At 51.1% G+C, this 17,223-nt stretch overlaps 6 protein-coding genes across 6 annotated transcripts; 2 read left to right on the top strand and 4 right to left on the bottom strand.

The window, feature by feature from the left end:
* Positions 1-777: 777 nt before the first annotated feature.
* On the bottom strand, positions 778-2,463 carry J4E82_001132 (uncharacterized protein; the record flags this gene model as incomplete). The annotated part of the gene is made up of 1 exon (XM_051727449.1): positions 778-2,463. One exon carries the CDS (start codon positions 2,461-2,463, stop codon positions 778-780), a length of 1,686 nt encoding a protein of 561 aa, XP_051592762.1.
* Positions 2,464-2,920: 457 nt separating this feature from the next.
* Positions 2,921-6,521, bottom strand: J4E82_001131 (uncharacterized protein; the record flags this gene model as incomplete). The annotated part of the gene is made up of 2 exons (XM_051727448.1): positions 2,921-3,223; positions 3,768-6,521. 2 exons carry the CDS (start codon positions 6,519-6,521, stop codon positions 2,921-2,923), a joined length of 3,057 nt encoding a protein of 1,018 aa, XP_051592761.1.
* Positions 6,522-7,288: 767 nt separating this feature from the next.
* J4E82_001130 (uncharacterized protein) lies at positions 7,289-7,886 on the bottom strand (the record flags this gene model as incomplete). The annotated part of the gene is made up of 3 exons (XM_051727447.1): positions 7,289-7,588; positions 7,635-7,700; positions 7,815-7,886. 3 exons carry the CDS (start codon positions 7,884-7,886, stop codon positions 7,289-7,291), a joined length of 438 nt encoding a protein of 145 aa, XP_051592760.1.
* A 680-nt stretch (positions 7,887-8,566) lies between these two features.
* Positions 8,567-9,235, top strand: J4E82_001129 (uncharacterized protein; the record flags this gene model as incomplete). The annotated part of the gene is made up of 1 exon (XM_051727446.1): positions 8,567-9,235. The coding sequence occupies one exon, from the start codon at positions 8,567-8,569 to the stop codon at positions 9,233-9,235; it is 669 nt and encodes a 222-aa protein (XP_051592759.1).
* A 206-nt stretch (positions 9,236-9,441) lies between these two features.
* Positions 9,442-10,269, bottom strand: J4E82_001128 (uncharacterized protein; the record flags this gene model as incomplete). Its single annotated transcript, XM_051727445.1, has 1 exon — positions 9,442-10,269. The coding sequence occupies one exon, from the start codon at positions 10,267-10,269 to the stop codon at positions 9,442-9,444; it is 828 nt and encodes a 275-aa protein (XP_051592758.1).
* Positions 10,270-14,890: 4,621 nt separating this feature from the next.
* Positions 14,891-17,074, top strand: J4E82_001127 (uncharacterized protein; the record flags this gene model as incomplete). Its single annotated transcript, XM_051727444.1, has 6 exons — positions 14,891-14,950; positions 15,044-15,234; positions 15,410-15,956; positions 16,030-16,170; positions 16,221-16,824; positions 16,878-17,074. 6 exons carry the CDS (start codon positions 14,891-14,893, stop codon positions 17,072-17,074), a joined length of 1,740 nt encoding a protein of 579 aa, XP_051592757.1.
* Positions 17,075-17,223: the final 149 nt, after the last annotated feature.

Genomic DNA, 17,223 nt, shown 5'->3' with positions numbered 1-17,223 from the left:
GAGTGGAGTGAACCTAAACAGTACGCAAAGGTGGGCCCCATGGTCACTGCTAGACGTCACATCACTGGCAGTGACCACTGCCTCTTTGCAGTCACGAACATCGCGGGGGGATTGTGGCCATTACATCGTTTAATCAACTTTGTTGGATCTCGCAAATTCGGTTTCGATGAGGCCTGAAGCAAGGGGGCATGGGGCAGATCACATTATGTTCATATGGTTTTAAATTCGCTGATTCGTTACCACTGCCTATCAATTTAGCGTTCCACATCTCTAAACTAACATATCCTATGGATGTTGAAATGACATCACTTTTCTTGTCCCCGAAGAGAGGACGGAAATCGACGCCCTCAGTCACAAAACTCATTACACTTCCTTGCCAAGTAAACATGCACGTCAGATTATAGCAAAGCGCAAGTCAAGTCAAGTCAAGTCAAGTGTTTTGAAGTTTGATTTGCATTTCATGTTAAAATAAGCTCGTCTGGAGTCCGCGAAACGAGAAGGTAAATTGGAGATCGTACCAAAACGCCGAAAAAAAAAGTGAAAGGCAATTGCCCCCTCACTCCCTCGCTTCCGTGATAAGCTGGTGGTTTCCAAACCGCCCATGATGCATGCCCCTAGATCCTGCGTGACGAATGTGAAAGAAACGCCGCCTAATCACGCGCCCAGTCCCGATATTCATTATAGAAGGCTGACGCAGTCGTGATTGAGATATGTCGTGTGAGTTTAGATGCGGTGACATGGTAACGTGGTGAGAGAAGCGTATGGATGTCTTGGTGTTCAAAGGTATCGGAAATCTGGTGCACGAGATCTGCGGTTGCGACCTCGAGGATTGACCGGTTGCCTGTCGTACGCATCATTAGGGTCTTGTTGTCCTTGTGCCTGCCCTAGCCCGTTGCCCCATTGCCCTTGTCCCTGTCCACCCCATCCGTACTGTTGCTGCTGGTTGTACTGCTGACCGAACTGTTGTTGATTGTAACCAAAATTTTGCTGAGGAAACCACTGTTGTTGTGGCATCTGTTGCTGCTGTTGCGGCTGGAAGCCCATCTGATAACCGTTATGGAATCCCATTTGCTGAGGCATCTGCATTGGCATAGGCATACCCATCGGCATTCCCATAGGCCCCATCGGTGCGTTCTTGAGCATCTCCATCTGTTGTATAAAGTCCTGCTCCATCTTCGAGGCGGGATCGGCCGCTTGGCGCATGGCTTTCGGTGCGGTGGGAGGCTTGATGTCTGTAGGAGGCTGCTTGCGCTTCTTTGAAGAGGTTGAGTCAGTATCGGATACTTCGTCAGCCGCAGCAGTCGCCGCCGCTGCTGGAGTAGCAGTAGCAGTAGCGGTGGCATTTGTATCGTCATTTGCGACAGAAGAAGATGCGTTGTCAGTAGCAAGTGATTGATTAACTGATTCATTTTCTGAAGCAACTGCTGCCTTTGCTGCCTTTTCCTTCTCTGCTGCCTTCTCTGCGTCGTATGCCTTGAGAGACTTGACCATATCGTCATCAGGAACGAGATCATCCATTAGAACATCCTCCTTTGCGCAGTTTGGACAAATCAGATCACCGTCTGCCAGCGCATTGTCGATGCACTCACGGCAGTATGTCTTACCACAACAAGGTGTCTTGACTGGGTCGACAAATCTTTGATTGTCGATGGGGCATTCGAATCCGCGCTCGCGGAGCTCTTTGCTTGCTGCGTCAGCGCTTGCTGCGCGCGCTCGTGATGCATTTGTCTTCTCTTGAAACTTGTCCCATGTCTTCTGGTCAGTCATGACTTGTACGTATTCGCCGTCGGCGTTGAGCATGACGCCCTTTGCAGCCTCTTCGTCGACAGGCTTCTCGACCTTCTTCAAGAACGACTGCGGTATGCCGGTGGTGCGCTTCGCTTGGAAAACAGGTTTGAAGTCGGGGTCGTCGTTCGTAGGGCAGGCCTGAATCCAGTGGCCTTTGATATTACAGCGGCGACATACGTAGCCTGGAGGGGGAGGATGTGAAGGGACTACGACGTTCTTGGTGTTGTTCTTGCGATAGACGGGTTTTGCATGTGAAAGTGCCTCCTTCTGCGCGTCCCAGGCCATCGCTGACTCAGCCAAGAACGCGGCCTCAGCATCTTCTGGTGTCGCATTGCTTGTGGGAGGTGCAGGCGCGACAGGCTTGCTTTGTGTAGTGAAGGCACGAACAGGGGGCTTGCCGTTGACATATCTGGCAGCTCGACCTTGTCCGCGAGGCGCTGGGCGGCGAATCGCTATGACGGTGGAGGATCGCGGTATTAATGTAGTGTCGTCCTTGTACTCGGAAGCAGGGTCATCTTGAGGGTAGATGTGTAGGTTGAAATCGGTTCCGTCGCCGAGGCCGCTCGCGCTGATAATCTCCTTCTTGAGCTCGAAAACACTCAAATCGGTGCCGTTGAATACTATACGCTCGCTGTCTTTTGAATTCTTGAATTTATAGAAGATCGATGAAGTCATGGTTGCGATTCGTGGTTTGGCTTCAAATGTGGTGGTGTGGTGAGAGAGTGTAGAGCTGACGGAGGAGGAAGGGTATCGGAAGCTGAGTTATGGCCCGCGGTGCGCACGGGCCACGTCACGTCGGAAGTCGATTAGTGCCCGCAAACCATCAATCCATGAATCCTACTAGACTAGATGGTCCTCTACCAAACTGGAGGCTAAAGGACCTCACGAAATTCTGTGAATTTGTGTCTACCTGAAAAACTCTCTGGGTAAATCCACGCATTGTTCTCAAAATATTTCATCAGCATGTTTGACCCATGGTATTTGTCATGCGACGAGCAGTTTCCAAGGCATTCTGGTAACTACCATTCTCATGGGTAACTCCAGATATGATTTCCAAGAGAGAAAGAACTTTACTGGCGTGTTTAATTCCAATCATTTGCCATGCATTGGCAACTTCTATGGTATTTGGTATCTACTCATCCGCAGCATCCGCCTCCAGCTCATCCGGCCCCATCTCTTCCCTCGCACCACCAGCATCACACTCGTGTATGATCTTCTTCCAACCCAGTGGCGCGGACGTGTCCTTGATGTGCTCGATGGTTGGGAAGTAGTGTTCATTCTTCTTCATGGTCGCGACCCATGGTACGTTGTCAAAGGTCATGACCTTCATACGGAAGTATTCATTGTCCTTGATCTTCTTAATTTCGGTGAGGAAGGCCGACAAGTTGGGAGTAGGGACGTTGTTCACGTGTGTGACGAAGTTGGTAGGCGCGAGCTGATGACATGGTCAGTGAGGTATTCTCAAGATAACTGATAGGTGGCAGGTCGCCACAAGCAAGGCCTAAAGGTATCCACCGGTTGCAAATCCACGGTCCGACGACAGAATACCATCCGAGCCACAGGATAAGTGCCGAGGGTCTAGAGCTATCCAAGTCAGGCCTAGGGGTATCCGCCTTCTGAAGTCCTCGGAGCCCACACCGAGCATGATGAGTAAGCAGACAGTAAATCCATGGTAAACCAAGTGGAGCCGGGGCATATTTGCTGGATGAACTTCCAGAATCCCAGAGCAGTGTCCAAGCCATACAGAAGTGGGCTTAATAAGCAAAAGAAAAAACTCCTAGTGTATCCATGGGAGGCCCGGTAATGTTCGCAGAGGGGGTGAGCAATTGTTTCTAGCGTCCAGCTTTCGGAGTCGCCCAGCTCACGGAAAGTGTTCAGAATGTGGATGTAAATCTCCGGTATCCAACGGCGTATCCAGGCTCCAGTGTGGAAAGAACGTGTGATAGAAAGAACAGAAAGAAAAAGAGATTAGCACTTACCCCGTACATGTATGCCGGTGAGCCACGAGCCCGCGACGAGATGTAAACATCCGAGTGAATTTTGCTGATCTGCTGGCGCACAGCCTGATGAGGGCGATGGAAAGTAGCACCACAGAAACTGATTAGGCGATCAGTCTCAAGGTCCTCTGTTGCGACAGTCGATACCTTGATAGTCTTCTCCTCACGCTTGCGCACAACAACAGCGTCCAGGAACTCGTTGTTGTACATGATGTCGAGGTCGGGTGAACGTGTGACCAGCTTGCCATTGAGCGTAAGGAGGACATCGCCTTCGTTGAGACCATCGCCGTGACCTGAATCGACCTTGCGGACCATGAAGAGCTGGTGGCGCTCTGGATCAGCCGTCTCAGTCTTCTCGATCCATTCCTCTGAGACACCCATGACACGGGCTTGACTCATCTGGACGGTCTGGAACTCGACGTTCAAGATACGTAGCTTGGGTGTGGTTCCGCTTCGGATCTCGTTGAGAACTGGCAGAAGGTTGGGCGTTGCAAGACCAAGATGGTATTCAACGTCTTTGCCACTGTGTGATGTCCGCTCACCTAGGTACGAGAGCCAGAGAGCCTGAACGGTGCCATCCTCAGCGATCAGCACGCCAGAACCACTATGTGAGGCTTGGTTCGTGTCTACCGTGATGGCGTCGAAGTTGGTCGCACGGTATCTAGGTGTGATTGCGCTAGCTGGAATCGCGACTGTAGTGATATCAGTGACGACAGTCTTTGCTACGACAGGTCGGAAGTTTTGGTTGATGCCAAAGAAGATGGTCTCTGCTCCTTTCTTGATGAAGTCGGTGGCGAACTTGGGTGTCTTTACAGGAGCGTTGACAAGAGAGGCATCGTACTTGACAATGGCATAGTTCTGCAATGGGTGCATGAAGACAACCTTGGCATCGACAAAGATGCTGTCAGCAATGATGAGCGAGATGTCGCAAAGGTCATATGGCAGAATCGCTCTCGAGACAAGGACAAGACCCTGTTCAGCATCGACAACGAGTCCATAGCCCTGTTTGTTCATCTTGGGGAAGCCATCTAGCTTAATAGGCATAGAGACATGCACTCGTACGAAGCTACGAACAATGTCTACAGCCTCAGGATAGCTTGAGCTCATCTTGACGAAGTTCGCACGGCGAGGAACAGGAGGCACAGATGGAATGGCATCGGCGAGTGGTTTGAAGTCCCACAAGCCTGTGGTGTCATTGCGTGTTGCTACCCGAATCTTTGCATGCCAATGCCTGTCCACAGCAGTAATACTAGTGTTCGCAGTATGCAGATCGCGCAGATGCTTGTACATCATAACCACTCGCTTACGGTCTGGGATCTTCTTCATGACTTCAATAAAGGTGTCAAGGTCTGGTGTCGGCTGGTTGTCAACTTCCTGAATCAACCACCCTGATGTGTAGCCGTCGGCGAACCTGAAGGAACCAGCTGCCTCGCAGACGTACACACCCGCGCCTTTCAGCGAGATGGCGTAGAGGCGAGCTTGTTGGTATGAGAGGTCGTGGAAAGACGCGCCTGCGACAGAAACAAACTTGTCAGGGGTGATGGCATGGAGATCGCCAACGTCTAGCTCAACATCCATGTTCTCCCCAGCACGCTGTATGGTCACAGAGATAGTCTTGCCAACGTTGTCGTCAAGAATGGCATCAAGTCGGACGAACTGTGTGAGCAACTCTCCGTTGACACGCAACAGAAGATCACCTTCTTCAACCTTGGCAGACGCAGGCCCTTGGGGTAGAACCACCTCAGCGACCAGCATGCCTGTCTCCTTGGGGAACTGAGTGCGGATCTCTTTCTCCAGGGCAGGAGAGAGACCTAGTCTCCGGCACTCGTCGAAGGGCTTCAGTATCCACTGGGTCTGGATGGTGCCTCTAGAGACATGCTGGCCTTGGCGGACAAGCTCGAGAGCGCGTAGCGGTCGGTCCAGGGGCAGGAAGTAGTCGGTCGCGGCACCATCAGCACGTCCACCGGCTTGCAGCGCAACTGCAAATCCGTCGCGGTCTACTACGGGACTGCCCGAAGATCCTCCACTCGCTGCAGCTGCAGCCTGAATGTAGTTGGTGTTGAAGTCGGAGTAGCCCTCGCCGTATTCGGGCGCATTGCGATCCAATCGACTGATAACTCCCGACAAGATACTGAGCTTCTCTCCGGCATCGTTACCCACGACGCGAATCTCGACGCCGACTTTGGCGTTGTCTGGGCGGAGCTTGAGGGCGGTGACGGGCATGTACTTGATCTTCTTGGGGTCGAAGCGGAGGATACCGAAGTCGTGGACGGGATCGCGGTAAACGGGGTGGACGTCGCATTCCTCGTGGTTATCGAAGATGCAGTAGCCGATGAAAGGTCCGGCGCCGACAACATGCCTGTTGGTGAGGATGTAGCCCTTCTCAGCATCCACGACAAAGCCAGTCGCCTCTGAGCTAATGGCCGGGTCTGTGTCAAACGAGCACGTCTGACAGAAGTGTATCGATACGACGCTCTTGACCACATTCTCTATAGTTCGTTGCCACTCTGCCGTGTCCTGTCCTGTGACGGCTGTGATATGCGCCGATGATGGAATCTCCTCGTGGGAGCTGTACTCGCTATGCGCATCGTCCATGGCCTCTTCCTGGTCGGGCGAGTGCGACATGACTCCGTTGGAGGTGTGTGCGTCTATTTCGGGCTTGATCTGCTTCACCGGACGGTCTGTTGCTGGTGACGTTGGTGGTTGCTTGCGCTTGGTTGTGCCATTTTGTTCCATTGGCGGCGGATTATTTATAGACGAGGACGTGTGTAGGGGGCGCTTGCCGAGAGCAAGTGCGCTAGGACTGTGAAGTCTCGTAGAATATCGCGTGTGAAGGAGGGAGAGCGGTCGGGAGACGGGCAACGGCAGGGTGCGTGAAGGTGTTGCAAGGAAACTTCGTTTGCAGGCGGCGAGAGACACTCGGCCAAGCAGCATGCCAACCCTGGGTGAGGCGTCTAAAGGAAGGAGGCAGCGCAAACGCAACTGCTGTAGATTAAAAGTAGTAGGCGCAAAGAAGAAAGGCAAAAGATGCAGTCGATGAGTATGCGATGGCTTTGAGGCCAAGAAGGAAAGTGCCTGAAGAGCCCTGCAGCTGCATGCGCCACGGTCCCCCGGTCAAGCTTCGCCGCATCTCGCGAACCATCGTCATTCGTCTCCACTCGCATCCACTCCATGGCAGCAGTGAATACATGCTCCGGTCATATCTCAAGCATGCCACACTGCGCGCCCTTTCCCAAAGCTCATGGGCTAAACTTTCATGTCGCGTCAAACACGGGAGATGAGCAAGATGGCACAGGTTCATTGCGACGCCTATCGAGTTGTGGTTCTCAGGCCGCTCAACGGCAGTATCTAAGTCCAGCCACATGAACAAAGCAAAGAAACCTTGGAAGAGACGGAGTTGAGCGCCTGATAGCTACATGAGAACGCCGAGCCGTTTCAGTATCCGCCCAATGTGCCACAATGCGACAGCACAACCAGCCGATGCAGGGCAAAGAGACAGATTCTTAGATCATCTCTTCATCCTTTACCTCGACAGCCTCATTCTTTTTCTTGCGTGGACGCGGGGTGGCCTTCTTCTTCGGTGAACCCTCAGCAGGATCGTCCTCGCCCTCAACCGTCTTGTTCTTGCGCTTCTTGGGCGTCGTCTTGGGTTTGTCCAGAGTGGCGCCAACTCCGTCACCGGCAGCAGGGCCCAAAGGGAGGCCATTCTTGATCTTCTCCATATCTTCTCCATGCTTCTCCTTCATACGGAGAATAAGCTTGCGGCAAGAGAGCGTGGTGCGGCCGGCGGGAACAGGGCAGGTCTGGGATATGTATAAGCGTGGTAAACCATCATCAGGTAACACTTACGTTGGTCTTGGACTCGAATTTTTCGGTGTCAGCTGCATGCTCGCAAAGAACCATGAGGTACGCGATCTGTATCACAGTCAGTGGCGGGCTTGGTAGAGACATAGGGCTTGTATGCAGCACAGTCGATCCAATCGGTGCCAAGTAGGAGCCCGGCAGTGAGCTCACTTTCATATCTCATACCTTTTCTTGTTCGGACCAGGCGCCGCCGCTTGATGCCGCCTTACTGGGTGTCTTCTGTTCTTCGTCTGACATTTTGACTGTGTATGCTGATATTGGGAGTACAGTCTCAAGGTTGCGTGGCAACAGAGAAAGCCGAGAGAAGAAGGGAAGCGGAGCTGTTGGTCAGACTGGTGAGTTAGAATTCACCTTCACATCGGGCTTTCGTCCATGCGCTTGCCCTGCTTGATGAGGAAGGTGAGCGATGAAACAACGGCATTTGCTTCTGAGCATGTTATTCACCACAGTGAGCCTCACCTTGTGTGCACTATCCGGGAGCCACCAACCCTTGAAAATGTGCATTACACAAGCCACGAGACCACATTGTTGGGTATATTGTTCTCTTTCCATCATCTTCATACTGAGTTTACGCTCTCTGAATAACCATAGAAACATCTGTCGTCATTACTCTGAAGACCCCGCGTCTTTCAGTCTTCGTTGGGCTTAGATGGAGGATAGCTGACGGCAATTTCACTGTCATCTTTCCTGTTACAACTGAACCGCCTAGATATTCATACGAACTTCCTTGATCTACTGCCTTTAACGGGTTCTTGGTTTTAGGAAAGTAGGAAGATGGTGTCGGCCTGTAGCGTAGTCATGTCGTCAGCCAATCCACTTGTAGCACTAGCCTAGCTCAAGCTTCGCCCCACAACCCACCTACTGCTCGTCTCTCCATCTTACATTACAGCTTTCACCTCACACGAAGTAAAAACACCATGCTCGAAATAGCCTGCTTCAACGCTTCTTCTGCCACCGTAGCAGCTCAAGCAGGCGCTGATCGGATTGAACTATGTGCCAACTACTCCGCTGGCGGGGTCACACCTTCCCACTCCACACTACAACACGTACGCAAGGAAGTCACGATTCCAATCAATGTCATGATTAGACCAAGAGCTGGCAACTTCAACTACTCAGACGAAGAGTTTACTCTTATGAAGAAAGACATGGAGGTGCTTAAGCCTCTAGCTAGCGGATTCGTCTTTGGCATTCTAGACGCCAATCGTCGTATAGACCAAACTCGCAACCGCGAATTGGTTGAAGCCGCAGCCCCGCTTCCATGCACGTTTCATCGTGCAGTCGATGAGGCCGAGGATTTGGAAGAAGCTGTTGAAACAGTGGTCAGCTGCGGGTTCAAGAGCCTGTTAACTAGTGGTGGGGCGAAGAGTGCCTTCCAAGGTGCTGATAAGCTCTATCAATTACATTCAAGGTTTGGAGCAGATCTGTCGCTAATAGCCGGTGGAGGGGTCAGAAGTACAAATATCGAGGAGCTCAAGAGGAGGACCCACCTAACATGGCTCCACTCAGCAGCCATCACAGCACCTGGAGAAGACGTGAATTGCCAGGAAGTCAGCAAGATGCAGAGAGAGTTATCAAAAGTGGCATGACAAAAAGCAAGAGTCCGATGTGAAGGGTAGGATATTATTCATTAATCGTGGCACATCAGTACTGGATTGCCACAGTACGTGTAAACATGCGTATGCTAAAGCTCCAGCGGGTATCATCCATTCAGGAATGCCTTGAATATAACTCCTAAGATCAATCCGTCCACCTAGTACACTGCGATGAGCATAGCTTCCAATAAATCAGCTGCTTACAAGAGCGCATATAGCAAGGCACCGACAACCGACATTCCGAAGGACCTTGTTGTGTCAACAGACATCTGTCCAGCTGCTCCGGTGCTTTGAGGTGCAGCTGAGGCAGTGTTTGTTTGAGTGACGACGTTGGTCTTTGCGGCGATCGTTGTGGCCTGGGTGATGGTGGTAGCGGGAACGGTGGTAGAGACCTTCACTCCGCTGACAGTGGCTACCTCAACGGTTTCCGCAACGGTGGTGGGTGCAGAGTATGTTACGGCTGGAATAGTGGTGGTATAGACGATGATGGATCCGAGTTCTGTGACTGGGATCGCTCCTCCAACACCAGTGCCGGTGTATTGGGCGGGAATTGAAAGGGTCGACGTGTTTGGCTTCTCAGCCTCGTTGTTGGAGTAGATGTTGGCACTCTGGCCATCCTTGGTGTAGTCTCCGCTGACGAGGTTGACTTCAGTACCTCCGGAGGTGTATGTTCCAGCAGCAACGTTTCCGAAAGAGCCGTCTGGGAATTGGAAGTTTGTGGTGAACTTGTCATAGCACATGGGGATGTTGATGTTCTGAACATTGACACAGTCCAAGCTTTGGCGGCAACCGAAGCCGTCCGCACGGCCATGAACAGATCGCTTGTCGAAAGTGATACCCTGGATAGAGGAGAGGATATCGGTATAGAGAGAGCTGAGCTCCGTGCCAACTGCTGGTGGGGTTGTGCCGGTCGCTCCTTGCGGTTGGCATGCCTCGTAAGGGTCGTCGCTAGTGGCCTTCGACATAGAGTCAAAAGGAGACGCAGTTGCGACAGCCGCAAGAGCGAGTGATAGGAACTTCAAAGACATTTTGGAGTAGGGTACTGTGTGGTATATTGTGGGTGGCGTTGGCGGTAGTAGATTACGGATACCGAACGGTGATTATAGGTATTACACGGTGTAGTACTGAACGACCGACGATTATCAAGACTGGTAACGAATGGCAAACGCAAGCGAGCGAATGTGAAAGCGAGTGACGGGAGGGTACGACGGATTGCTTGCCAAGGGGCAAAGGAGCAGCCTCGAGTCTATATACTGACTGTACAAGTAGCCCATATCGCTGGTGCTAACAGGGTTTAATCAGGTTCGTCTCTACCATGCCGAACTAGCCAACCGGCACCATGCGCTTTACTGACGGCGCGCCACAATACGATAGGACCTTTACCAACTGACTGGGATCCGTTATCCGTTGGGCGATCATGTGTTCATCCCCAACACCTTGCCCAGGGGCGGCCCTCGTATGGAGAGTCGCGAAGGATTGGCTGTCAAACACACGCGACCCGTACATGTGGCCCCCGCCAACAACAACAACACCATCGCGTTTAGCAGTTCTAGGAAGGTCGGCCGCGATGCCAGAATCTCTGCTCATGCGACCAGTCAAATCCCTTGGGCCTATGTTCACCGCTAGCCAGTAAACGAGGTCAAAGTCGCGTGATTCGACGGGAGATAAATCGGCAGACTCCAACCGAAGCGCTGCGAACGGACACTTCTTCATCCCTCAGGCAAGCCACGACACGGCCTCTAATTCGACATCACGAGAATTTTCCATTGCCGACACGCTTCCGTCTCTCCAGGTTTGGCCAAGTCTACCACGCCTACCCATCAACAAATAAAGAAAATGCGGGCTCAACGTCATACCGGCCGCGCCGAATCCACCTCGACAAACACTAAAAGCATGGCCCTGGTTGGTCCCTGACAGGCACACCCACAGAACTTGCGGCCACGCGCACGCTGCCGTCCCAAATTTCTCTGCAGCGCTAACACGCGATGGGTGTTGTACCATGATGATCATTCCCCTGAGCAGCGATAGCCTGGGTGACAAGACTTCGCGGACAGCTGGGCATTCGCTCGAGCCTTACCTTATTTTATCTTGCCCAGGTAAACCACCAAGCCTTTGTATCGTCATCCCAAGATGGTTATTCGGCTAACAAAGAGCACGATAAGAATAGCCATTTTTTCTTCACCGTCTAGATCGTGCACCATTGTTGGCATCGAAAGTCAATGAAATCCATGCACACACGAGGAAAAAGATTGCCAATTAGCAATTCGCGCAATAATAGTGTAATAATCCGCGGTTATTCGGCACTGGATTGGGTTTCTGACCGAGACTTGTGTGAGTCGCCAGTCGCACCAACCACGATTGCTATCATGAGTGCAGTGCGATACTATCCCGGACTAAGCAAAAAGGAACACCTCTATCATCGATTCATTCCCGGGCCGCTTCTGACTAGACACAATCTCGCGTGCGTTGTTCCTTCCTACGGTTTTACCCCACTATAACGCCAAGTTGTAAGCAAGGCTAGCTAATAATAGAGTTTTCTGGTGATCGACGCAGGAACAAGGCCTGCATACGCAACGTTGTGGTTGCATAAGGCACGCCGCCACAAGCATGGTTGTTCTTCATGTGTCTGGAGTCGCAGTGCAACCAACTGCGTAGATCTGGGCATCAAGATTTCCACTGTGGAGGCTGCGGATAGGCGCGCGCCGACACAACCCCAGAGGAATTTTCCAATGAAATTCGATACGAGGTAGGACCGATAGTGTTGGATCCGCTGTTATGCGATGCGACCGGAGGTGCAACCTGCATACGGTAGGGTGTACGTGCAGTAGCCGAACCACGTCGTGAACGACATCTAGAACTTCAAGGCCACTTTCTGTATTCCTGGGTCGACGAGTTCCTTTGCATCGTGTGTTGAAACTTACATTTCTTCTTTTTCTTCGCGTACAGCGACGCGACGCTGTGATGCTTGCGACATTGCGTCAGAGATGTCTGGCGCATGCGAGGATCGCGGCAAGACCGAAAATGATGTTATTACGATACAAGACCGATCGGACTCTTGATTTTGTCTGAAAAGCATATGAAATCGCGCAGACGACAGACTCTCTTCGGCCAAACCACCCTCTGCTAGATTCTCAACGGCGATGAGTGAGATAAGCTGACTACCAAGAACTATTCTGAAGTATATATTAGATTCGACATTTGTGAGGCGCTCCGAATGGGAGAAGAGTCCTGGTCATATGCCCAGCATACCTCAGGGAGCCAAGAACAAAATAGGGTTCTGTTTGAGCGGACAGGGTACGGTTGACAAAGTCGAACGAAAAATCATTCTCGACAGTTTACCGGCGATGCATCCATATCAGTTTTCCAAGGCCGCTATACCCCATCTTTTGTCTACTTTGAGGTCAAGCGATCTACCGCCAGCGAGACACATACGCGCCGATCCGCTAGAACCCTTCAATTATTACGACCAAGAGGCGACTGTCGAACAAGAGCTTCCAGTATGTCGATATGCTGTTCTGTCCTTCGCAGTTCATCAACACTGTGTGTGTACATCTTCGAGCTTCAAGAAGGTAGGACACTGTTGGTATTGCTTCTATCTGGCGCGGATGCATGTACAGCCAGCGCCCCGGGCTCACATTGTTTAGCCGTCAAGCTCCTCGCAGAACACTTCAAGTTCTAAATCTCTTAGCCTTTCTTCGTAACCTTACGCTCCAAATCTGTCATGAACTTGCTCATCCCATTCTAGGAAACACATGTGCCTGAGTATGGAAGATAAGACCTGTGGATAGAGGAACATCGTCACGATTCGCGTTTGTGACGATGCGATCGCGAGCCTGCTAGGGCAGATAGACAACGTAGAATTCAAGTCGAAACACATTCTGCATCTTCTCTGTATGTTTTCGCATTGGTACCGACTAAGAAGGTGTAGGCAATTTCGCCGCATAGCCGCGCCGGAATTGGTGCTCATCGTAGAAACATCCCCCAATATACCTTCACTCCGGGCTGTTGTTGTATGCCTAGAAGGCGTCTACTGGCAATTTTGAGCCAGCACAAAGGACTCACATTTTTCAAGAGAAGCAATGGTTTGACGCGGTTACTTCTAAGGGCCTATCTTGAACCACTTCCTACACTCTTGGCTCCAGTTGCAATCGATGGGCTCACCATCCGGGTTTTGTTCAGCGGCTTCGAACAACGAATCGAACCCTTATCGAAACGCGTTCTAAGTATTATCCAGATTTAGAGACCTGCAGTTTCTGCGCCACAACAGGAGTCGATGCACCAACTTGATTATTGGTTGGGTGTATGCAACAATGGTATCCGATGGAGAAAGTCATGTGCTGTTCGACAGGTCAAAAATAACGGCACTTCTTGTATCTTTCTCTGGAAAGGGGAAACCCTCCTTGCGCCGCAAATATAGCTTTCGATGCATTTGGATATGCATCTGGTATAAGTGTCATGGTTAGACCACCTGTACATGATTCGGGTGGCTGTGTGAAAGCGCTTGGCGTTACCTCTCGATTATCCAACGTTCAGTTCGATGTGACGCGTGTGTTCCCGTTGGAGGCTTCCAAGTTTATTGTGCGATTTCACTGCTCGTCTTTATATAGAAAAAAAGGCGCCAACCCTCAGTGTTCGTTCTGTGATATAGCCGGCTATCATGGCGGGTCCTGCTCTTCTCAGGGTGCATCTCCAAGTGCGCTTGACCATCCTTACCCTCCATCACTGACTTGTCTCTTTACATTATGTCGTCATCGAAGTCCATCTCTCATCGTAATTTGGAGAAGAAGACACGTTGTGAAGAGGGCGCAATCGCTGTCATGCGGCTAATACCGCAAGCCCGGAGAAGTCGGCGATTCCAATCAAACTTCCACAATCCCGAAAGAGATCGAAATGCGACATGCGTAAGCAGTTGCGTCAGAGCCTCAGGTACCTGCATAGTAGACGCCAGGCAACAACATTTGAGAACGCCTCGAACGTGTTTCTCGCGTTTTGTCGACTAGCCGGTGATATCAGAAACGGTTGAAACCTGCTGCGCCACTTCTGTGGGCGCAGCCCTAAGCCCAATCTGGTATTGCTTGCGAGAAAAACTAGCCACTACAATGACCCCTTCCTGCGATGCGCATCTCGGTGAGCTAGAATAACCGACTCGGACTGCCATGTCATCCCTCGTCCGGTTTCAGAATGCAGTTTACAATCTTGTCGTTGTCTCCCTGTCCTTCCTATAGGTCAGTTCCTATACGCTAGATACACGCTCGGTGGTCCGATCGCGAATTCCTTCCTTAGCGAGTGTTGTTTGCACAATCGTCCCCACGGATTGTCCGCCCTACGTCAACGTCAATTTTCTTGTGCTTACCATCGCGTGCCTCGGTTTAAGGGAGCTCACGTTTCCGTTGATATACAGGGCTTGTCAGACATTGGCGAGCTGAAGCTTTTCGCTAGGATTAAGCGGTAACGTAGGCTTGATGGTAGTCGTAGGCTTCAGAGGCGGAGTTGCCTGATATCCGATTAGGAATATTGTTGTTTACTGGCAGAGTCTTTATAGTCATCAGCTAAGGGCTAGAATTGCCAGACAGGTGTTGTCTTCGGGCCTGGAGTTCAAAACGCCGCCTCATTGTCTTCATTCACTCCTTGGATTACATTTATATCACAATGGTTTACACCGGAAAGCCGAGCAGGGGATGTGGCATGTGTAAGAGCCGAAGAATCAAGGTATGTCTTGGTACCTCGCGACAATTACTCCTTCCTCTTGATTAGCGATGTCGCCTCCATGCATATCCGGATGCGCTTACTGACTATGCATAGTGCGACGAGAAGCGACCAACATGTGGCAATTGCAAGAAGTCGGCTCGAACATGTCCCGGTTATCCCGACGACTTCGATTTGGTCTTTCGAGATGAAAACAAAGCTATGGCCAAGAAGGCAAGGAAATCCTCTGGAACGACAGCATCAAGCAACAGCACCGGCGCGTCAAGTTCCAACCCTTCTCCGCATCTGTATGTACTACGCTATTTTGTCTATCCCGTCCCGCTGCATACCTTTGACGGATACCGACAAGCTTTGCCGAGCTATGGGTACACTAGTCGTGGTATATGGTCTGTGGGTATTTGCATGTGATAGACCCAAGCCGCAGATCCACATTGCCCTTGTAAACCTCTACTAACGTCCCAGGTCACCTTCTTCGACGTTTGATGTATCGCCAGGAGAAAACGGAGTACCAGGAGAGAAGGCCTTCCAGATAATAACATCACGATCACATTCTCCATCAGACTTAAGCCAATCACAACAGATACTGGCCTTACCCAATTACACAACACCACCATTACCTCTTAATCAGGCGTTTGATTTCGAAGCGTTTGTGTGGAATCTCGAAAATGCAGTGCCCCCAACTATCTCACTTGCGCCAGAAGCTGAAGCCGTACCCTTCTTCTTCAAGAACTTCATTACCCTACCACAACAAGCCGAAAGCACCAGAGGCTATCTAGAGTATCTCGTGCCTCTCTACAATCGTGCTCGCCCATCCTCCGTTCTTCACCTAGCCACTACTGCTGTTGCAATGGCAACATGCGGCCAGTATCCTGGCCGACAAGAGCTACTCCGGGAAGCAGTATCTACCTATGGCAAAGCTATCAAGAAACTGAATGACGATCTGAAAGATCCAGTGATGGCGAAGAGCGATGAAAGTGTGCTTGCCATTCTTATGTTTTCACTGTACGAGGTAAGTAAATCAGTCACTTCTCGCAGGCCTTCAACCAGTTGTGCGACATGTTTCTGAAGCTAACAAATGCCAGACAATAATGAGCACAGACGATACTATCACAGCGTGGGGAAACCATGTCGACGGTGCTGTCGCGTTGACAAAGTTAAGAGGCATGGATCAGTTCAATGACCCAATCTCTCATGCCATGTTCCGCGCTGTACGGACGATGATGGTAATGATGACCATGCCACAAACTGCATCTCGAAAGCTAATGAAGATCAGATCACAAGCTGCGTTCAACGCTCGAAGCCTATCGACTCGTTCCCTGGCGCGGGAGGCTGGGTTGGTAAAGGCGACATATCAGAGGAAAATGCTGCTAACCGCCTGACACTCATCTGTATCGACCTTCCAAACCTCCGTGCTCGCGCAAACACCCTCACCACCACACCATATGATCTGGCCTACGAATCAGAAGCGAAGCAAATTCTCGAGTTCGCACAAATGGTCGACGACAACCTCGAAGAGTGGTACCGTACACTACCCCCCGAATGGAAACATCGTATCATTGGTGTCGTTAGCGAAAGACTTGCCCCTGAGGATATTGCGCTGGCGGAAAAATGGCCAGGAGAACAGCATGTATATCATGACGTGCCATTGGCGAGTATAATGAACGACTACCGTGTATGCCGGATATTCTGTCGGAGAGTAATCATGGCATGTGTGACATGGCTGAGTTTCAGTGGTAACTATGCAGATGGCGACGAGGCATGGAATAAGAGTGTGTTTGTCATCCAGATGATGGTGGACGAGATCAGTGCGTGTATACCGTTCCATATGAGCTACGAACTACAACCAATGGCCAAGGAGATGGGCCAGGAGCAGAATGGTAAGTGATGGTAGTTTTGACAGGAGACTGGGAGTGTGCTAACCGCTATATAGCTGCGGAGGCCTATGGAGGGTACTCATTAGTGTGGCCGCTGTACGTTGCAGCAAACGCTGAGACGGTACCGCAACAACAGCGTGACTGGTTGCTAGGTCGACTATCAGTCATTGGCACCAAGTTTGGGCTGAGTAGTGCTCAGGTGCTGGTATTAGCACGGAGACATGTTCTGACATGTGGGCCTATGTTTCCTTGACGCGAATCGACGCGTGTTACTAGACATGTAATAATATTGAGGGAAGAAGTTGTTTCGAGTTCGCGGTAGGCAACATCGCACGTGTATTATATATAGCTTTGGTGGTCACGGGACATGGCATTTCGGTCAGAATCCAATACGAAGCAAAT

This window comes from Alternaria postmessia (assembly GCF_024291825.1).
Source record: "Alternaria postmessia strain BMP 2775 chromosome Unknown scaffold_4, whole genome shotgun sequence".
NCBI lineage: Eukaryota > Fungi > Ascomycota > Dothideomycetes > Pleosporales > Pleosporaceae > Alternaria > Alternaria postmessia.
Note: the sequence above shows the minus strand (reverse complement) of the source record. Positions and strands in the feature narration are given on the sequence as shown.